The sequence below is a fragment of the Cardiocondyla obscurior genome, linkage group LG04, assembly GCF_019399895.1.
Source record: "Cardiocondyla obscurior isolate alpha-2009 linkage group LG04, Cobs3.1, whole genome shotgun sequence".
Taxonomy (NCBI): Eukaryota; Metazoa; Arthropoda; class Insecta; order Hymenoptera; family Formicidae; genus Cardiocondyla; species Cardiocondyla obscurior.
The window spans coordinates 8,368,132-8,388,278 of NC_091867.1; the positions used below are offsets into that span (position 1 = coordinate 8,368,132).

Here is a 20,147-nt window from a genome sequence, read left to right on the forward strand (position 1 = left end):
CACGTGCGCCGAGGGTATCGATGGGCGTCGCGCGTCGACGGGCGTCGCGTGGTGTCTATCGAGGTCTATCGAAGGTACGCCTCTCGATAGAACCTCGAGCAATATCGGCGCATGCATGCACCACCATCCCCGCCGGCCGCCGGCGCGTTGTGCATCACGGGTCAGCGACGGCGGCTGACAGCGGCGAGCCGCATCGTGATAAATATAGACACCGCGCGAGTGGGCTTCAGCTGGACGGCGAGAGCGAAGAAGAAGGGTGTTCCGTGGTCCCGCGACCACGGCGAAAGAAAGAAATGCGCGCGCGGCGCGTTCTGACGGGCGATTTCCGGTCTGCTATCGAAGGCGCGAAACGGGGACGGGGCCTTGCGACATAGAGCTGCGTGGATCTCGCGCCGCGTCGTCCTATGCCAAGAGTGATGTGCTCGAATGGGGTTGCGTTGTGACGTGCCGAGTGCAGGTGTTGACGTGAACCTTCGGTAAATGTAAGGTGTGCGAAGAGACGTAGCTGATGGACCGCTAGTAGGCCGCAGTTAGGTATCGCGTGGGGAAAAATTCAAGTGTCGAGTGGAAAATAATGTGGAAAATGTTGAAAATTAAAATACCATGCGATACGCTTCGACGTTCTTGGGTAACATTTAATATCGTGCCATCGCTGAAAATTTAGACGAAAATTTGGAACTCTAATTCAGCGGAACAAGATTTTCCTCGTCCTATCAAATTATAGATAAAAGCAATTTTGTGAGCGAGTCCCAGAGAGAGATATTTATCTCGTCACTGTGCAAAGCTCGGATGGAGATGGTTTCCAAACAGAATCAACGGGGATAATCGCATCGTGGAAAAGAGGTGCGGCGAACGGAAATAACAATAATAATAATTATTATAATTACTTCGTCATGTTTAGTGTGCAAATATTAGCGCTTTCGAAAACAAATGCGAGGATAATTATTTCGTCGTGCCACGCGTGATTGTCGGCCGGCACGAAAAGAAAAAAAAAAAGAAAAAAAAAACGGGACGAGAGGAAATCATTATTCTACCGGCGCCGCGGGTGCAAACAGCGCACATTTTGACGCACCGACGATAATCATCCCTTCGTTATCGAGTGCAAGCGTTGAATTAATTGTCGAGCTGATCGACGTCGGCGTTGCGTGATCCGCAACTCAAACACTCGTGCGTTGTTTAACGAAGGAGTCAGCGCTAAATCGCAACAATGAACTACAGCCTGCAGCGTAAGTATAAGTCGCTCGAGAGGCGACGGGAGCCAAAAAAGATGCCGAAGATGCCGCGGCTGCCGGAAAAGATATTCTATCGGATCCTGGACGACGGGTCAAGCGGCCAAAACAAGAAGCAGGTCAAGTTTCAGATGCTCGGCGAGGAGGATGACATAAAGGCCGGCGTGTTCTCCTCGGACTTATCGCCCGTACCTGCACGGTACTACGCACAGAACACGGATCACACTTAATCCCTTGTACTTGGATATCATTAATGCAATAGCGCTCGGCAAGCGGAGCATTTCCTTCTTGCTGAACGTAACAATGTTCTCTCGACTACTTTGACCGTTTCTACTTTCTCTCTTTCGAAAGTACCGACGGATTGTTATTGTACAAACGAAATGTTAACGAGATCTTTCTGAACGAACTTTATCAAGGAACAATTGTAAATTGACTGAGTTATTATTCGAGTCCGGTCTCTAATATCGTTGATAAGAATACTATAAGAAATGCCGTACCTTGTTAACGTTACACTCTACTGACAGTATTTTTTTTATTAATTTATACAAATGTATTGCATTTGTACTCTTGTCAATTTGTCAGATATTTTTTATCTCGGGGGGGTTCACTCTGAGAAATTTGGGTTTTCTGTCTGGGTCGAACCGGTGCTTCTAAATACAAGGGTCTCCCGCGAAATGCGATAATTATCGTGATGTATCGTATACAATTGATCTACATGATGCACGATGCTTGCAGATGCGCCAGCTGTATCGGGGAGTCCGCGCGCGCACAATGGTTCCGGCATTCCGATGGTTGGCACTCCGGCAGCTCGACCTTCGGCTCCGGCGCTTCGAGTTCGATAAATCCAGGGTACTCGGGACACAAGAGAGAATCTCCTTGGGATTCTCTGCCGTCCCTGAGACACGAGGGCAGCCTCAACGACAGTGGTTACAAGTCCAATCGAACTGACTCGCTCGAACAAAGGTGAGGGAGGCAGATCCCTCACGCGGGGCCACGAGCTTTCGAATCGACGTTCGATCTTTGTGCGGAACGCCCAAAAAAAAAAAAAAAAAAAAAAAATCTCAACACGAGTTCCAAAGATAGATCTTTTATCGGGTTTTACTTTTAGTTACACGTTGGAGCGACAATGACTCTCTTTTCAGCTGTAAGTCACGTAAAAGAGGACGCCAGAAATTATTATTATTATTAAAGGTATAATGCGGGGAGAGATGTCTGGAAGGAATTGCGAATTTTTAGCGCAAACATGATTGATGATTGTACAATGAACGCAGGTGTAAAATACATTTCTATAACTTTTATAATTATTTGTTATTTTTTGAATACTTTTCGATTATTTATGATCTTCGGCGATGGTCACCTGGGCCAGCTTCGCCGTGAAAAAAATCATTTAGCAATTATCTTAAGATTAAACACGTTCATAATTTCAGACTAACATTTTTTCATATCACATTTATCACATAGCTTAGATTCACATTGTATTAAAAAAAAATGTAGAATTTATTTTTAACTAATATATACAATAGCACTTTTTAAAACGCAAGTACGTAGTAAAAGTATAGTAAAAATATCCGTAGTTAAAACTTAGAGAAGAACATGAAGTCTCTCGGTACAATGCGCACTTGTACCTTAGTGTTCTTTTCTTATAGTTGACGTTCATTCGCTATCATCTATCTTTTGTTGCCCTACATTGTTCGCATTGTCTTCCACACTTTCATTGTGCTCTGCGTTCCCTTCCTGCTTTTATCGCACATCTCTGTATTGTCGCGAGAACGATTTTATTAATCTTAGTGTTAACGCTCTTTACATTATCGATAGCAGCATTAGAGATGTAACATTTGCATTGTATTACAAACGTTAACAAAAGCTGCTTGCCAATCGTGTGTGCAAGGTATGGCTCGTCATATACATAATAAGTCAAGAAATACGCGTTTTCTGAAGTGATTAAAAAAACGGTTGTTTTGTGTGAGTAATGTCTGAGATGATTACAGTTCTCTACTCTCTAATATGTGCACGGAAAATTAACCACGTAGACATTTTATTACAAATTAATTTTTGTAACAATCGAAGAGGCAAAGATCTTTTCGCATTCGAATCACTATTTAATTAGGACACATCGCGAAGGGAGAAAGAGAGTGTGTGCATCTGAATGACATTTACCTCGCACGTCTTTGTCGTGTTGCGTCACAGTATTCACTTGGACGTGTTGCATATTCCAGAGTTACTTTCGACAGACAGGACAGCGTCAGATCTGACTACATGTCCGACCGGGATGGCAGATACGGAATCGTTCAACAAGCCTCATTGGAGAGCACCGACTCGAGGCTCTGCTACTTGACGTCTTCCGAAGTGAGTTATCCAAGCACTTGTTGACCTTATCAACCTGATACATCCAAGTGCCACTCAACAGTGCCTTTGTAGCGCACAGTTCGTATTCAAGCTATGCACGACTATGATATGTGCAAAGATCTACTTGGATGTCTTGTGTTAATATTCTGCATGTCTAGAATATGTCCCCGCCGGTTCCGAATAATTTTGTCCCAGTAGCAACCGCGGAAGGCCATACCGTAAATTATTAATAAAGATTGCGTTCCCTTAGTTCACTTCAATAATCGATAACTGTGATTGCTGCGAGCAGTAGTAAATTAAAAAATTTAATTCTTCACTTAAGAATCATAAATACGTCGTGCTAAATATTAAATTTAATCACGCGCACTTTAATATTAATTAAACGCGAGATGGTAATGAGCATTGGATCGCGCAGCACGATTGGAATTATTGATTTAACGGGAAATAAAGATTTCGTGAAGTAACATGAAGTAGATGCGAATAAACATTTTATGAATTGTATTTTATGAGTAATATAATTAATTAGTATCGTTAAATATTAAAAATAGCCTTGATAAATTGTATTACGTATAAAATGTATGTAATACAATTATCGAATTAAGTAAAATGAGCAGGTGCATAAAATAAAATACAACTTGTAAAAGAATATTTATTTCCATAAATTAGGGCTACAATAAATTAATTTTTCTTTCAATTTTATTTAAATTGCAATAGAAAAAGACGTGAAAATATTTTTGGAATACATATCATATTTTTAAAATTAAATATATCCTTTTGTTGCATTTAAATTTGATCACAGTTATTTTAAATAGTAATTAAATAATAAATTAAATCGCGAATTAGATGTATAAATTTATAACAAAATACTGGCTTTCTTTGTTCCCTTTATTTATAATGAAAATGTCGCTTTATATGGCTTTTTATTGCTGCTTGTTTTTTTTTCTTTTTTTTTTTACTTCTTTCGCCCCCGCTGCATGCATACAGTGCAAAACTTTTCACAAAAGCGTGTTCGCGATGTGGCGCGGACGCATTATTCTTAAGCCCTTTGAGAAGATACTCTGTCTCTCGTGCTCTTACCATCCATTTGTGATTTAAAACGGAGCGAAGTACCCAGCTGTACTTGCGAAAGCTCAAATCGATGAGCGATGGCGGCAACCGTTCCCGAAGGCTGTAAAGCCACTTTAAATCGCGACAAATAAGAGCATATTTTCGTAATTTACATCTTATTAGTTTGGTTTGACTCAGAATTCGTTGTTTCGCGACGAAATCGAGACGAAAGTCATATCCACAAAACCGTAACAAATCGAATCGTGCTTTGTAAAAGGCGCTCGGGATTTACATTTAATTTTTGATTATTAAAAATTCATGCATCGCGCTTTTGATTTCTCTGTCAGCGCAAAAATATTAATAACACGCCGAGTGCAAACGTTCGCACAATGCCTCGAAACTACTTCCCGTTTCTAATAGTTACGAGAAATTGCGCAACCCGCGGGTCATCTCCGAGTTATAGAAATCGCGCTCTCGCATCGGCCACGCCTATCGTGTAACGACGGCGTTACAAAAGAGGTCAGCGCGAATCGAGGAAACGGAAATGCACATACGTGCTCGATAAACGGGAAACGGTGCCTTATTCGCGGGCGATTCGGCAAAAGCGGGAACCCCGTGGATCATCGCGATCTACTTTCTCTCGTCTTGTTCACGATCACGCGTGAGGATCCCGTGTGAGCAATTGTATTTTTCGACGATTGCATTGTGCGGGCGCATGATCCGCTTTTGCGTACGAAGGGCGTTTATGCGCGACCGACGGACATCGATAACCTACTAACCCTGTGCTTCGTGCTCGCGAGCTGTTCGAGTCCATCGGTAATGCAACCCCTTACGGAGTAAGCACCCCGTCTCGTCTCGGTTGTTTTGCACCGCAAATAGAAACGTGTGGGTATGTGGTATACGTATGTACAAAGAGATATATATGTACAGACGAGCGTATCGTGAAATGGGTGGGGTTCGTACGTGTGCAGGAATCCCAATGCGCTTTATCGTTTGCGTATATATTTATATAAATACACCCCACCGCGGCCTTGCATGTGCATACGCGCGAATGGTACCCATTACGAAAATCAAACGCTGTGTAATGAAGATTCTGTTAATGCGTGCAAACGCCGGCTTTTATTCGATAAATTGTCAAACAGTTGTTTGCCGTCCCACTTCAGTCTACCGCGGCGACGCGATAATTCAGAACAATTTAAAACAGAAGCTCTACACCGAACTTCTTTTTTTTTTTTTTTTAATGTTATAAAATTATATCCACGTATTTGGATTTAGTTACAGAAATATGAATTTAAGCGCTCTCGTTCTAAGCGATGCATGTTTGTACTGCGAGTATTTTATTTTTATATTCACTAAAAGTTTTTTTTTTTTTTTTTTACTTGAAAAATCACTGACCTGTTTTATTTTCGATTTGGAAAAATTAATTTATATTAAGAGAAGCATTGAGCTTATAATTTTAGAACAATACTTTTTATGTTATATAAAATAACGTAAAGATTTTCTTTTTTTTTTTTAATTTGTAATTATTTATTCTGGTAACTCGTGTCGGTAGCTGTTTCAAAATATAACAATCTACCATAAAGGTTGGGGGCTTTTGCCGAGCATCGTGCGCAAAGACACGCGTCTAAGGGTTAATAGGTCGCGCCGAGATTAGCGGTCCGAGCTCGGTGTATGAGAGTAAATAAGAATCGAGCACTTCTGCATCATTGCACAAGTCGAGCAGTAGCCTGCGCCAACAGGTGCATGCGCAAACGAGCGCGCAAATCTTTCGCGTCTTCGGCCCTTTTTCAGCATTTTTTTTTCCCCAACGTTTTCTCGTCCGCGTTCGCGTTGGACGCGCAAATCCAAGTGGAAGAGATCAACGATTGGCGCGCGGCGCGATCGCACAAGCGGATGCATATCTAATTCGATCGACGCGTGAAAATCACAGATATCGGACCTTATTGTTTCGATATAATGGACGATACGCTCCACGGCACACCGACATTTCTTATCGCCTTTCTCTGCAAGAGAAACTGTGTTGTAAAATTCAATAAAACTTGGCGTCGCTCGCATGCGCGCCAACCCGTTATACATAATCCGCGTAGGATAATTTTTTTTTAACTCTTTTTCTTAAAGGGATTTTCCTTTACAGCGAAATGCACGGTGCTAAGCGCGAACAAAAAATTAAAGTACATGTAGATACACGACAGTTGAAGATCGGTCCATTTAATTGAATAAAATAATTCGTTATATTAAATTGCATGGTAAAGCTGGGGGGTTTTCTCTCCGCTAAAAAAGCTATTTATATAATTTGAAAGATAAAAGTGTTAAAAAATATAATTATCTCACTTTTATTAAAGAATAACACATAGAAAGAGAGTTAGACCGAAAGAAGCGCTTGAATTAATTTTACAACACTGTGAAATTCAGCGATAACGCTTCTTTGATTAAAGAAAATTACAAAGTGATAGATAAACACGCAGAATAGCAGCAGGCCAACGGATATCTAAAGATCCTTCTTACACCGTTTAAAAGTTTCTCGCTGCTATCCTTGACGTCCGGAATAAATTCGTCCGAGGACGCGACTCCGGAAAAGTAATCCCTCGAAGGAGCAGCATTCGAGAAAGCGGCGGAATTGACCCCCATTTATTGAAACTCGCTCAAGTTTCTCTCAATCAAATCGGATGTTCGTCATTGGGGCAGCGGTAACAATCATCGCGCAGCAACTTGGCTGTCAGAGTCGATCAGCGCAGCGCGTCACGTTTTCCCCTCTCCCACCTCTCTCTCCTATGCAACCCTCGGCGGTGCATACCACCCCTTTCACTAGTACCTCGTTACGTCTCCGAAGTGTAGCTCCCCACCTCATGCCACGGACACCTCCACCGGCGATATCCCAGTGGCACCCTCCCTCCATCGCATCCCTCTCCCGCTATCGCTGCTTTCTCCGCTTCTCCTCGCTTCGTTCCTGCAAGCCCCCTTCGACCACCACAAGGACTGAGATATTGATTCCCCTCGCGCGGTAGCAGCTCCTCTTCCCTGTTCTCCAGCGGCAGTCCGGAGCGAAGCGCGTTCGCGGCTGCGGACTTGGTGACACCCGCACGCAACCGAGGAAGAAAAAGAGGAAAAATAAAAAGGAAACGAACGAGCGAAAAAGAAATAGAGAAAGGGAAAAGAAAATAAAGAGTTTCCAACAACCCCGAGAAGTGTACCTTGTTAATTTGCTCGCGATCGGCGCCCTCTCTTCACCCCCGTGAGACCTAACCCGATTCCACCGTAGGCGGTGGCGACAAAACTTGGCGATGACGAGGGCACTCGGTCGCGGGACCATGTCGCGGCGTGACCGCGCGTGCAACGGGGCCCATCGATCGATGAGCGCGTATTAGCGGCCACGCATTATTAGCGAAAACGACCAAGCGGGCGACCTCGTGGAGAACGCGCGACGCTGCACGACGCAGCTTCCTCTCCCTCTCTCGGACATCATCTCTCCACCGCGGCTCGCATCACCGCCGGGGCGCGCTTGGGAGAGTGCGGCGCCCGCTGATGCGCCGATGCGTCGATGCGCGGGCGCCGGAAGTCGCCGAGCCGAGCGCGCGATACACGTCCCCGGACACGTCGGCAACGGCACCAACGGCTGTCGTCTATTCGGAGAACGCGGCGAGGACGCGCGTTTTTTCTTCGCGCAAACGACAGCCCCCTGGACCCGCGAATTGCATCCGATCCATCCGCTGCAACGAGCCCTCGTCGCGTCACCCCTGCGGGGAAGAGTCACTCACGGAGGCTTCATCGAGCGTGAATGCAAGAGCCTGTGTGTTCATCGGATGTGAGATTGCGAACCTTCCACGACGGCGCGTCTGGTAACGATAACGAGGTCCTCGGGGGATTCTCCACGTTTATATGCGGAAGTGCAGCCACCACTCGAAGAGATCTCCGATGAATTCAACGAAGATCATCGCGTCAAAGGAATTCCTTAAAAGTTCTCTTGAACAGTTCCTCCGCTAGTTTACGAGAATCGCGTAAAGGGGTGTTTCTGCAGAACGTCATTGAGACCTTCGCGTTAAAGTGTGGACCGGAAGTTAGACGACGCGCCGATCGCTTCTACGGGGACACCCGCGCGTACGGAATTCGGTCACACGTGCAAGGTCGGTGAAAAACGCGGTCGTGACGTGCCGGTGCGCGTCGACAATGGTAACATCGTCACTGGGTACCTGGATTCATCTCACCCCCTCGCGTCAATGATCACCTGGTGGGTCATTTCCGTCGCGGAATAACTTCCGGAGAATCGAGAATGAATGCAATCGAAGGACTAACTCCAGCTCATCGACGCTAGAGCTACGCGAGAGGGAGAGACTTTATTGATAGAGCACATTTAAAAAAAAAAAGAAAAAAAAAAGATTATACTTGTAAAGAGGGCAAAAATCAAATAGGTGAGAGACCGATAGAGTTAAATCGAAAAGAGGAGATTAGTTAAAGATTAAAATAGTATATTTGAAATGTAGTTAGCGATTACACGAGAGATGCGAGTGTGAGGGAGCGCACGATAGTTCGCAGCGCATTTTTCTGCGAGAGAGAAGAAAATCGATGCTTTGAGAGGGCACCTATAGCGATGTGTGGAAAAGGAGGGAAATCAGCTGGAGAGGAGCGAGGATCAACATTCAGAGAGTTCATCTATATGTATACCTAAGCATTGAGAGTATTTTTCTATGGATAGTTTGTTTCTATTACATAAGCGTGAAGAAAAAAAAGGAATAGAAAATATTCTATATATTATCAACCACCCCCTGAGAAGGCAGGAGTCGTAGTGGCGTCGTCCGCGATCGTCCAGCCCATCGTCGACGGCGGTAATCTCCTGCTAGGCACTTCTTGTTTAGAACCCTCAGGGTAAATCTCGAGGACTCTAATAAAATTCTGCGTACAAGTACCTGCGAACACCCGCGGCGGATCTTTCGCCGCGCTCTGGCTTCTCCGTAAGGCATCGCCCTTTGGATTTTCAAGGCAGCTAGATTAGATCGTAGTTATAAAGCTAAGAAGTCTCTTTAAATAGTAATTGATTTTAACAGTGCAAAAGACATTTGCCTTAAAATAGATTTCTTTATTGACAAATTCGAGAAGAGAATTCTCCGAGTATAAACTGATTATAAATCCGGCGTGAAATTGATCAACGGACGACTGACTCACTGTCGTTTCAACTTTCGAGATGTGCGCACCGCTTATTTATATTTTATTCGGCGGGTATATCTGTGATCGGCCAGCCGCCAAGTGTCGCATTCTGCGATAATTTCGGCAGAGTATATGTATGATATTTAATTACGAAAATAATTTTAACGAGAGCGTCGATTTGAGCCGAGGTTCACTAAGATCGCGAGAGTACAAAGTGTTTCTCGAAGCTATATCGTTGAGCTTGCACATCGCGACAATCGATCGTACGTGAATATCTCGTTGAGCCACGTGGATACATTATCTTCTGCCGTCCGCGAGACAATAATGACACCAGAGGAGAAACGAAAAGCTGGCGATGAGACCATTTCTCGTCGTGACCGAGAACTCAAGGATGCCATTCTAAGATCATCCTTCTTCTAGGCGTCGTCACCAGCCGCGGGTTCCGCGTTTCTTCCTCGTTCATTTCACCGCCGACAGCGAACGACGAATAATGGTAGAGCCGAGATGGTCGATCAAGTGTACGAATAGCACCCTGGACTTGCTGGATCCGAGCGACGATTTCTACACGGACCTGAAGACGCAGCATAAGCGACGTTGCTGGAAGTACTTTTGCTGGTGCCGCAGGCACACGATCAGTGTGATATGCATTAACGAGACGCGCAAGCTGTATTGGTTCAACTGTCGGAACGTGCAGGAGAAGGTGACGTACGGTTCGGGCGAGGGATACTACCACAAGTTACTGCGACTGGTGAACGACGCGCTGAGCGCCTGGGCGCAACGTTACATCGACGGTTTGAGCGTGGCTCGTCGCGAGATTATGTTGAGGATCAACGGTAGCGCGGAGAACAACATGAAGCTGCTTAAGGAGGGCTGTTACTGCCACTACCACCCGCACATGACTGCGGATGCGTGCAACGCCGACTTTCTTAGAAGAGTCGTAAGTTTCTGGGCCGACGAGAGCCTCAGGGGGATACGCGAGAGGCTCCGCGGCATGATGAATATTACGAAAAAGGTAGAGAACACGAATCGCGAATCTTTTTATATCTCTTCTGGAAGGAATGCTTCTCTCGATATTGTATATGTCCCTGAAATACATATATGAATATTTTCCCGGTGCTGCCACGGTCGCACCTGGATACCGCTCGTATTATTGGCATGCGCTTCGGCCAGAGAAGCAAGGGTAGAAAAGACCACCGAGTCAAGTCCGCGTCGCCAGATATGCCGCCGTTTCCGTTGGACTTTCGTTCGTCGACCCCCTGACTACTCGCACTCAAATGTCGCATCTCATTTTCATCCTCGCCATCGTTTCGCAACAAGATAATCATGCATCCACTCGGGAAGCGTCGCGTTTAACCAGATAAATCGATAAATAGTTTTGAACGCGACAAATGATCGAAAATAACGAGGGGATGGACAGCGAAAGCAGTGGAATTACTAAACGAAGCATTGCACTTTGCATTTGCGACGCAGCTGTTCTTTTTCTTTGCTGTATAATGCGAGTAAAGTAGAAGCATGTACGTTCGCGTTAGTATACGATACCGATACGATCTTCTTGTGCAAAGCACTCGTAAAATAAAAAAAATAAAAAACTCGTTGGAGTTGCATCGATATTAGTCGCCCACGTTCGAGCAGCATGCGCTGATTAAAAGCTGTAAAATTTCTCTGCATCTCCACTGCCAATTAATCGTAATGCGAATGCCCCTTTTCTTGATTTGCCCTTTTATTTAGTCATAGCGTAAACGCCTGATTTAATCGTAATAATATTAATTAATAATTGATTCTCCGTTACCCGCATATTTGATTAAGAAAAAAAAATCTATTTTTGAAAGTAATTTACCTTTTTTAATAAATTAATTGATTGAAATTGATATATATTGTAAATAACACGATTTTATATATGAACTCCCTAAATGCACTATTGTGATAGATGAGGAATTAACGACGAATTATGTACATATAAAGCATCCTATCATTGTCAGTAATTCAGTAGATCTCTCTGCATAATCATAATCCTTTTATCGATAACTACTTTTTTCTCACGATCGCACAATATATTTTTTCTACGCACATCTCTTCTACACACGACATGTTTTTCCTCTTCACGTACACGAGCGACTTTGCGAAACTTTTCATAATACTCAATAAATTTATCTTACACGACTAAAATTTATCTTGCATAATAAAATATAAAGTTCGAGCACGAAACAAATTTCAAAAGAAATGAGAAGCAATTGATCGGTATCTGTTGTTCAACTTGGTTGCGGAGTCGTTCGTATTTGTCACGGATTTTTACAACGGCAAGCGCGTTTATCATAGCTGAAGATAAACTTTGACGTGTTTTCTAGATGTCGGACGACGATAGGATGTCACTCACCACCGCCGTTAGCGACGATGACGACGGCGAGAGTGCTATAAATTCACCCTATCGGAAGCAGACCGGCACGGCTGCAGCCTCGTTTAATTGCACCGGAGCTGTTCGGAAGGCAGGGTAAGTCATTCGCATTATTCTTTTGTGTATTCATTAAAAATGACGAGTTTGAAGAGTATACGACGCTCTCACTCGAAAAATAATCTAAATCACGCTTTTTTTTTTTTTTTTTTTTTACAAATTTTGATACATATCGATATTTATATTGCACGGATTTGTATCAACTTACAACAAACGAAGAAAATTTGCATACAATAAATATCCATTATTATTTATGATATTTGATTAAAATTCCAATAATCTCAAAATAAATGAAATCGAATATGGAATAGGCTGTAATTGTAGAAACAGCAGTGAACGTGACATTAAATTATTTTTAAATATCACCGCATATAATACAAATTATTAATTGTAACGTAATTACATTGATGAATAATTTAACGTGAGAGAAAGCGTGGTAACGGGGTGGTTTCGGAATTTCTAGATTTCTCAGCGTGAAGAAATGGCTGCTGCGCAAGAAGCATCAGATCGAGCTGGCCAAGAAGAGGGGCTGGAGGGGTTACTGGGTCTGCTTGAAAGGCACCACTCTTCTATTTTACCCCTGCGACTCGCAGGAGAGCAGGGCTATGGAAGCGGCACCTAAACATCTGATCATCGTCGACGGTGCGATCATGCAGCCGATTCCCGAACACCCAAAGAAGGATTACATATTCTGTCTGAGCACCGCGTTCGGGGACGCTTATTTATTCCAGGTAAGAGAAACTCACCGCGTTTAACGTAATTAACTGTTTATTACAAAAATTGCGGAAAGAATTTGCGGATTGAATTTAATCAGCACGCGAAAAAGATTCTCCTCCCGTAATACAATACTGTTTCATACTTTTTTTTAAAAACTTTTAATAGCCAAGATTTGCGGGAAATAAAAACTGAAATTGTATAATTAGCATAATTTGCATAACTGTATATATAACTTTGCAGTTTATATGTATGTACTCTTCTTAATTGGCATGTTGAACATTGTCGTAAATAATACGCCAATTAAATTTCAAGTAAGACTGTTGTAAAGTACGTGGGTAAAGTATTGAAAAATCGAGGGAGGAACAGTTATACCAGTTCATTTTGATTCGCGCCACTTCGGTGGCCTCCCGAGAGTGCATTAACCGCGCGATTCGCTAACTAGGTGTATTTAATTAACCCCGTCTCACGAACTCGTTCCCTCGGTCACGCAACAAGGCGAACTTTTAATAATCCACTACTGACTACTTAAAAGCTCGCCTAGACTTTAAATCATCTCGGAGACGCGAGCGACGTGACGAGGTGACGATCGATCAGCATGCAAAGTTTACCGATGGGGGCGGGAGGGCAAGGGGAGCGGATCAAATTCTGGCCCGAAGAGAAACATGGTGTGTGCTCTCTTTGTTTAGGCGCCGTGTCAAGTGGAGCTGGAGAACTGGGTGAATAGTATTCATTCAGCGTGCGCCGCCGCGTTCGCGCGCCATCGCGGCAAAACCGGCACGCTGCATCTGCTGCAGGAAGAGATTTTCCGTTTGGAAAAGTCGATCGAGTCGGTACGTGGGTAGAATACAAGTTGATCGATACAATCTCGCCCAACTCGACTTGCTGTCGAAAGTCTGGATATGTATATGTAAATTAAAAGTGGTGCATGCACGAAAGGAAAGAGCTTCCGCGCAATCGCTTACCTGACAAAAATTACTGTAAGCCTTTGGCAAAAATTGAGAATACTTTTTGTCCGCGCTTTTTTTTTTATTTTTATTTTTTTTTAATATCTATATTTTGACACAGTTTTTAATATAAGAACAGAGATCGGATGGATACGGTAATCGTATTGGCTGCTTGCAGGATCACAAGATGAAACACATGGCGGATCTTCAGCAATCAGTGGTTTCTGACGTCGACACCAAGCAGCAGATCAACAATCAAATAGTACAGTGGGAGGAGAATCTGGAGCGACTCCATTGCGAGCAATTCCGTTTGCGGTGCTACATGGCCAGTTTGCAGAGCGGCGAACTGCCCAATCCCAAGGTAAGTATCACTTTCATTAAAACATCAACATTAAGATTGAAATAGAATATTAACGCTTCCTAAACCGACAGAAAAATACCGTAGCTCATAATTACTTCGTGTAATTATAGTCTAATTGTTTGGGCAGTAAAGAAGTAATTTTTTAAACAATAAAAATTGTCGCATTCGTTGTATAATTTATAATACTAAAAAATATGCAAAATATTTATATTTTATGAGATTAAATAATTTTTTTTTTTTTAATTTTTTGAATAAACAAATTTATAATAAAACCATTATCAAATAAATTTATTATTTGTAATATATATATATATTTTTTTGATTAATTTAAGTACAATAATTCGCTTTGTGCTGGCGTTGTTTTATCACGAGAAAAAAAAGTTTTTGAAAGACTTTGTCGTCGAGCTGATTCTATTTTGCCGTATGTACACGCGTTCCCGTTGATTGTCGTCGAATGCGATGATGCGGAATCGGTGGGTTACGTTCAATTCCAATCGCAATCGAACGAAAAGCCGTGATTTGGCTGTGAGCTTTCGTCGCCTCCGTGAAAAAGCTGGTTTTCCTTAGCTTCTCGCCGGTAAACAATATTACGCACTGCGATCTCTCCGCGCAACTTAGTTGCTGCAATTGCCTGAAAAAAATTGTTCCTCTCGCTAGTGGCGCACACGCAATCAGAGTTCGTTAGAGATCCATCTGCGTCGCCCTCATGTAATTTGCGCCATTCGTTATAAATGATATCGATCGTCAAGAAGAGGTGGAGGGAGAGAGAGAAAGAGGAGAGAGATGGCGAATTAGGTGGCCAGGCAATACCCGATGAATTAACGTTCTCGCGATCGTTACAGTCGAGCGACATTAATGACATCGATTCATAATCAATAAATGAAAATTGCCCTAAAAAGTGCAACGTTTTATCAAAGGCCAGTTCATTTTTTAACAGTCTCCTTTTTGAAAAAAATATAAACTTCCGCGACGAGCGGTTTTTATCTCATTTTTGTATATTCAATTTATCTGAGAAGTTCCCTGAATCTAAAAGATCTTTTTTCCACTTTGCAAAAGCGACTTTAAAGATTAACGAAGGGGCTTAATTCGAGAAAAACATTAAATGAGCTCGATTCTCCCGTTTCTTTTTCAGAGTCTACTGACGCACGTATCTCGCGCCACGAAGCAAATGCTGAACAAGTTGGGCGTGTTCACAGTGTCGTCTTTCCACGCGTTTATTTGCGCGCGTAGCCCGTCCCTGCTAAATAATTTATTGGCGGGTCGCGGAGCTACAAGGAGACGACCGCCGCTGCTGTCGAGATCGAACAGTGGTTCCAGCAGACGCTCGCTGCAGATCTCGTCCAGGGACGAGGAGAAGAGCGTGAAGGTGTCCGTGCCGGAAAATCAGGTACGATCGTCAGGACATCGGGTGAGTTGATCGAAATTCTTATTCCGTTCACTTAGTGTGTGGTAAGGATAAGGCGAGCGCGACCCGGCGTTTCCTGTTTGTTGTTTCAGCTGGTCTCGGTGTTCCTACGCGACGCCATGACCGTGGAGGAGTTCCTGGCGAGTGCGTGCACCAGAAAGAATCTCAATCCGATGGAGCACTTCGTGCGCGTGAAAAAACGTCGAGATATGGAGGACCATAATTACTTTGTGCCACATAGGACTGATTTGATAGAAACATATGTAAGTTCAACGGACCGGAATTAGTATATTTAAAATAATCGGAATGTGCAATAAAACGGTAGATAAAACCGGCGTATAAAACGAGACGTTGCTGCTTCACTTGGGAATAAAAAGAATAAGCCCAGAGTCATTATTTCAGTTTCAGCTGAGCAATTGAATAAAATTTAATGTATGCGAATAATTTTGTAGAAAGCTAGGAGCCACCTTAATAGCGATTTCTTGTACCGAAAGTTTAACATAAACTTTTTGTTGACAGTTGCATACGCACGAAATCGTGGAAGTCTGTGCCAAGATTTTATATCAAGTGGAATTGCAAAGGAACACTTTAGAGCAAATGTGGGGCTTCTCCGTCGAGGCGGAGCTCATAGAAAACTCCGAAAGGCAGGACGAGCTCTGCTGCTACGTTAGTAGAGTGGAAGACAAGAGCGTCGCCATGCAAAACGGTAAGCACCCCTTATCTAGGACAACTAAAATAAACGTCCCTCGAGTACAACAATTACAAGTTTCGATCGTTACAAGGTCTTTTTTGTTTCTCGTCATTTATCAGAGATAATTTTTTCTTATTGCTAGCTTCTATTTTAGCGTTATTGATTCTTTTTGCAACTGACCTTCTCTGTGGCAAAATTGTAAAATAACGTATGTAATTAATTAAAAAGTTTCTGTAACTTTTTTTTTAGGAGCATTATTCAGATTAGAAAACAAGGAGTTGAACAAATTTAAAAATTCATATAAATCTGTGTCACGTTAATAAATCAAGTGACACCAGCGGAATAAAAATGGCACCTCGTTAGATACCTTATTCTTTATTCTCCACTCACGATTTAACTTCTTGCGGATCTTAGAAGATAGCGTACGCCGTAGTCCGACCGTATTAATTTTTTTAGACTTGACGTCGGCGCCAGGACGCGCAAGGACGCCATTGAAAAATCATCGATTTTCCGCGCCTCGTCGCTTACTCGTTGAGCAGCCTCTCGTGCTTACGGTTAAATGAAGCGTATATAATGCGTGTAAAAAAAGAAATATATATATATAATAAAAATACATGTGTATATGTGCGCACACCGGGGGTGGGACGATCTTAGGGCCGCAGGCGCGAACAAATCCGAATGACATTTAGCGCCGCCTTTCCGCAAATCGTGTCTAAATTTATCGGACAGCCTGCTCGTTAAGCACAACCGAAGGGAGCGACTTATTATAGTTGCGAAAGATACCGAGCCGAACGGTTGATCAAGGTGCATCGCGAGTCGGAACAATGTCAGTCGGAATCTGAAAGTTCTTGCAAAGTTATAAAATTATTTGTGAGGAAAAACACTTGAGAGATCGTCTATAAATTAAAAATTTTTCGCGACGTTAATAAAAATTGATTATACTATATATAATTTCCAATCTTCTAACGTTGCTAGCCAGCGACAATAATTTTATTGCCGACAAAACTTTTACGCTTGTAGATATTCTTTCCCGGCATAAATCTTCGAAGAATAAATTTGCAAATTGAACCGCTGCTTTCAGGAATCATTAAGGGCGACGAGATTATGGTGATCAACGGCGCCATCGTGAGCGATCTAGATATGATGTACTTGGAGAGCGTTCTGCAAGAGGAGGTAGGTCTCTGCATGATGATGCGATCGTCCAGGACGGAGCCACCAGATCTCACGGGCATTATGCGAGTCACCGACGACATAATCGACAGCTTGGTTTGCCCCCCGCCGCCTACCGACCCGCCAGTAATCAGCGAAGAAATGATTTCCGGTCTGATTGTGCCAGCACCCGGATGGAGTAAGTTCTTTCGTTTTATCTTTTAAGAAATTGTTGCATTAAAAACCATTCGTACTACTGCTATCATTGAAGATTATACTACTTGTGAAAATGAGCTTATTAAGTTAATAATACAACATTAAAAGCACATGTTTACAAACTTTGATGAAGCAAGAAATTATATTTAAAAAGTAATAATTAATATAATTATACAAATTTTTATATAGCATATTCTATAGCGTTATAGCACATCTTAACGTTAATTTTATTTTGTTGGCGCAGGCAAAGAAAATATTATGCAGGAATGCTCATCAGCCGGTCTCATGGATAACAAACAGGCTTCGCGCACAAATTCTTTCGAAATCGAAAACCTCTTGAAGACTGCCGAACAAGTGACAGGGATTTGCCGTTCTCCAGGTGAGACCAGGAAGTCGAGTCCCACCGGAAGCGTCGTCAGTTCTCACTCGCAAGCTCTCACACCGAGCCGGCAGCTTAGCGACGCTGAAAAGCTTAAGAAAGTGATTTTAGAATTGATTGAGACTGAACGGACTTACGTAAAGGTAATAACGATTTAATATTATAATTATACAATTTTTTTATAATGGATAATTTATGACGGCTTACTTAACAAACCTCTTCTTGTTTGCGTTTGCAGAATTTAAATAATTTGCTGGAAAACTACTTGGAGCCCCTTAAACGCGAGACCTTCCTATCGAACGCGGAGATCAACGCGCTGTTTGGTAATATCCAAGAAATCGTCACGTTTCAACGACAGTTCCTGCAGAATCTTGATCATGCCATCGAGATGGAGGTCGATTTCAATAGCTTTGACCATCCGAGTCAATTTAAGGTACGCATCATTGATCCAAATCAAATTACATACCTCACAGCTCGATTATTTATCCAAGAACCGTAAACCGATATGCAGGTTTATGAATCAAGAAAATTGAGATGTATTTTTTTTAATATGAAGCATTGTTATTCTAACAATACAAATGTACAAACTTAATAACATATTAAATTAATTTTCAACTAACTGCATTTTTATAGCTTTTAAGTGGAAACTCATATTGCTTCTCGTATCTGTTACAGGGAGTTCTGTTTTCCATTGGAAGTGCCTTCTTATATTACGTAAATCACTTTAAGCTGTACAGCTCGTTTTGCGCCAGTCACTCGAAGGCTCAGAAAGTTTTACATCCAAGTAAGTTTCCTTTTAAAATACCTTCCTTTTCGCGAGAACAATCTCCGTTTCCTTATTTACGTCAACGCGACTGATTCTTCTCAATCGATAATTTATTTGCCGGAAATAGCTGCCCAGCATCGATCGTTACTCTTTATAAATGTATTGTTCTCGGAAAGTTCTCCAATTTATTATTCGTGTCAACCTTCCGCGAGTGGATGACATTTTTGTGACCGTCAGAGAAACGCGTTATTAAATATTTAAAGAGATTGGTCGACTATTTTTTGCGATACGTCTAGTATTTCACGTCTAATTTTATTTTAAAGAGTGATGGCAAAAAGACCGGTCTTTTGGCCTATTTTTTGGACCTCGAATTTCTAACTTTTTTATGCCAACTAGTGTTATATGAGATATTAATTTCAGAAAAATTTTAAGATGAGCATAGGCACGGTTCCGGATATATGAAGGGATAAAAGTGATGGTTTTTCATAATCCACGACTTTCATCCCCTTATATCTCTGAAACCGTGTCTGTGCTCAGCTTAAAATTTTACTGAGATTAATGTTTCATTTAATAGTATTATTTGGTATAAAAAAAAGTTTGAAATTCGAGGTTCAAAAAATGAGAGAAATTTGCCATCACTCTTTTCGAAAAATTTAATACGCTATTAGTGTTGCTCTATCTGCCCGTTCAATTTTCTATGTAACATCTTTACGCAGAAATGTCCCAGAAGCTTAATTTTAATTCCGTGCCGGATGAGTCTTTTTCTTTATTTTTTTTTTTTTTTGCAAATCGCATTTTATATAATTACGACGGAACGAAGCAATCTCCCGATAATTATCAGAGATAATCGACAATTTCAGACGAGGGAAATCAAGCTTTACAAGAGTTCCTGCAAGCGAGAAATCCCCGGCAGCAACACTCGTCGACTTTAGAATCGTACTTGATAAAACCTATACAAAGAATACTCAAGTATCCGCTGCTGTTACAGCAGCTTAGGAATCTTACCGATGAACGAAGCGAAGAACACCAACACTTAATCGGTAATTACTGCGGTTATATAACGAACAGTTTAAAATGCTATTAAAGATTTAATCGCGAATGCGTAAATTGCAGAGGCGCTCAAAGGGATGGAAAAGGTAGCAGAGCATATAAACGAAATGCAAAGAATTCACGAAGAATACGGCGCTATTTTCGATCACTTGTTTAGACAACACCAAAAATCCTGTAAGCAGGTAAGTCGATCTATTTATTTTTATACGTCGAGTAGTTTTAAATTGTTAATTAATGCAATTAACGCAATTTTTTGGCA

At 42.2% G+C, this 20,147-nt stretch overlaps 1 protein-coding gene across 9 annotated transcripts in view; it reads left to right on the top strand.

Annotated features, from left to right (window-relative positions):
• Positions 1-20,147, top strand: part of Sif (still life) — a 34,806-nt gene that overhangs the window by 7,237 nt on the left and 7,422 nt on the right. For 5 of the 9 annotated variants that reach the window (XM_070655535.1, XM_070655540.1, XM_070655543.1 and 2 more), the window contains exons 10-24: positions 1,965-2,192; positions 3,446-3,575; positions 12,107-12,249; positions 12,674-12,941; positions 13,614-13,757; positions 14,050-14,232; positions 15,365-15,640; positions 15,730-15,900; positions 16,157-16,343; positions 17,410-17,676; positions 17,938-18,215; positions 18,311-18,505; positions 18,748-18,856; positions 19,699-19,878; positions 19,952-20,070. In XM_070655535.1, coding sequence (XP_070511636.1) covers positions 1,965-2,192; positions 3,446-3,575; positions 12,107-12,249; positions 12,674-12,941; positions 13,614-13,757; positions 14,050-14,232; positions 15,365-15,640; positions 15,730-15,900; positions 16,157-16,343; positions 17,410-17,676; positions 17,938-18,215; positions 18,311-18,505; positions 18,748-18,856; positions 19,699-19,878; positions 19,952-20,070 — 2,878 coding nt within the window. The remainder of the gene's footprint in view (positions 1-1,964; positions 2,193-3,445; positions 3,576-12,106; positions 12,250-12,673; positions 12,942-13,613; positions 13,758-14,049; positions 14,233-15,364; positions 15,641-15,729; positions 15,901-16,156; positions 16,344-17,409; positions 17,677-17,937; positions 18,216-18,310; positions 18,506-18,747; positions 18,857-19,698; positions 19,879-19,951; positions 20,071-20,147) is intronic. The other 4 variants (XM_070655537.1, XM_070655541.1, XM_070655545.1 and 1 more) reach the window with 2 other exon arrangements.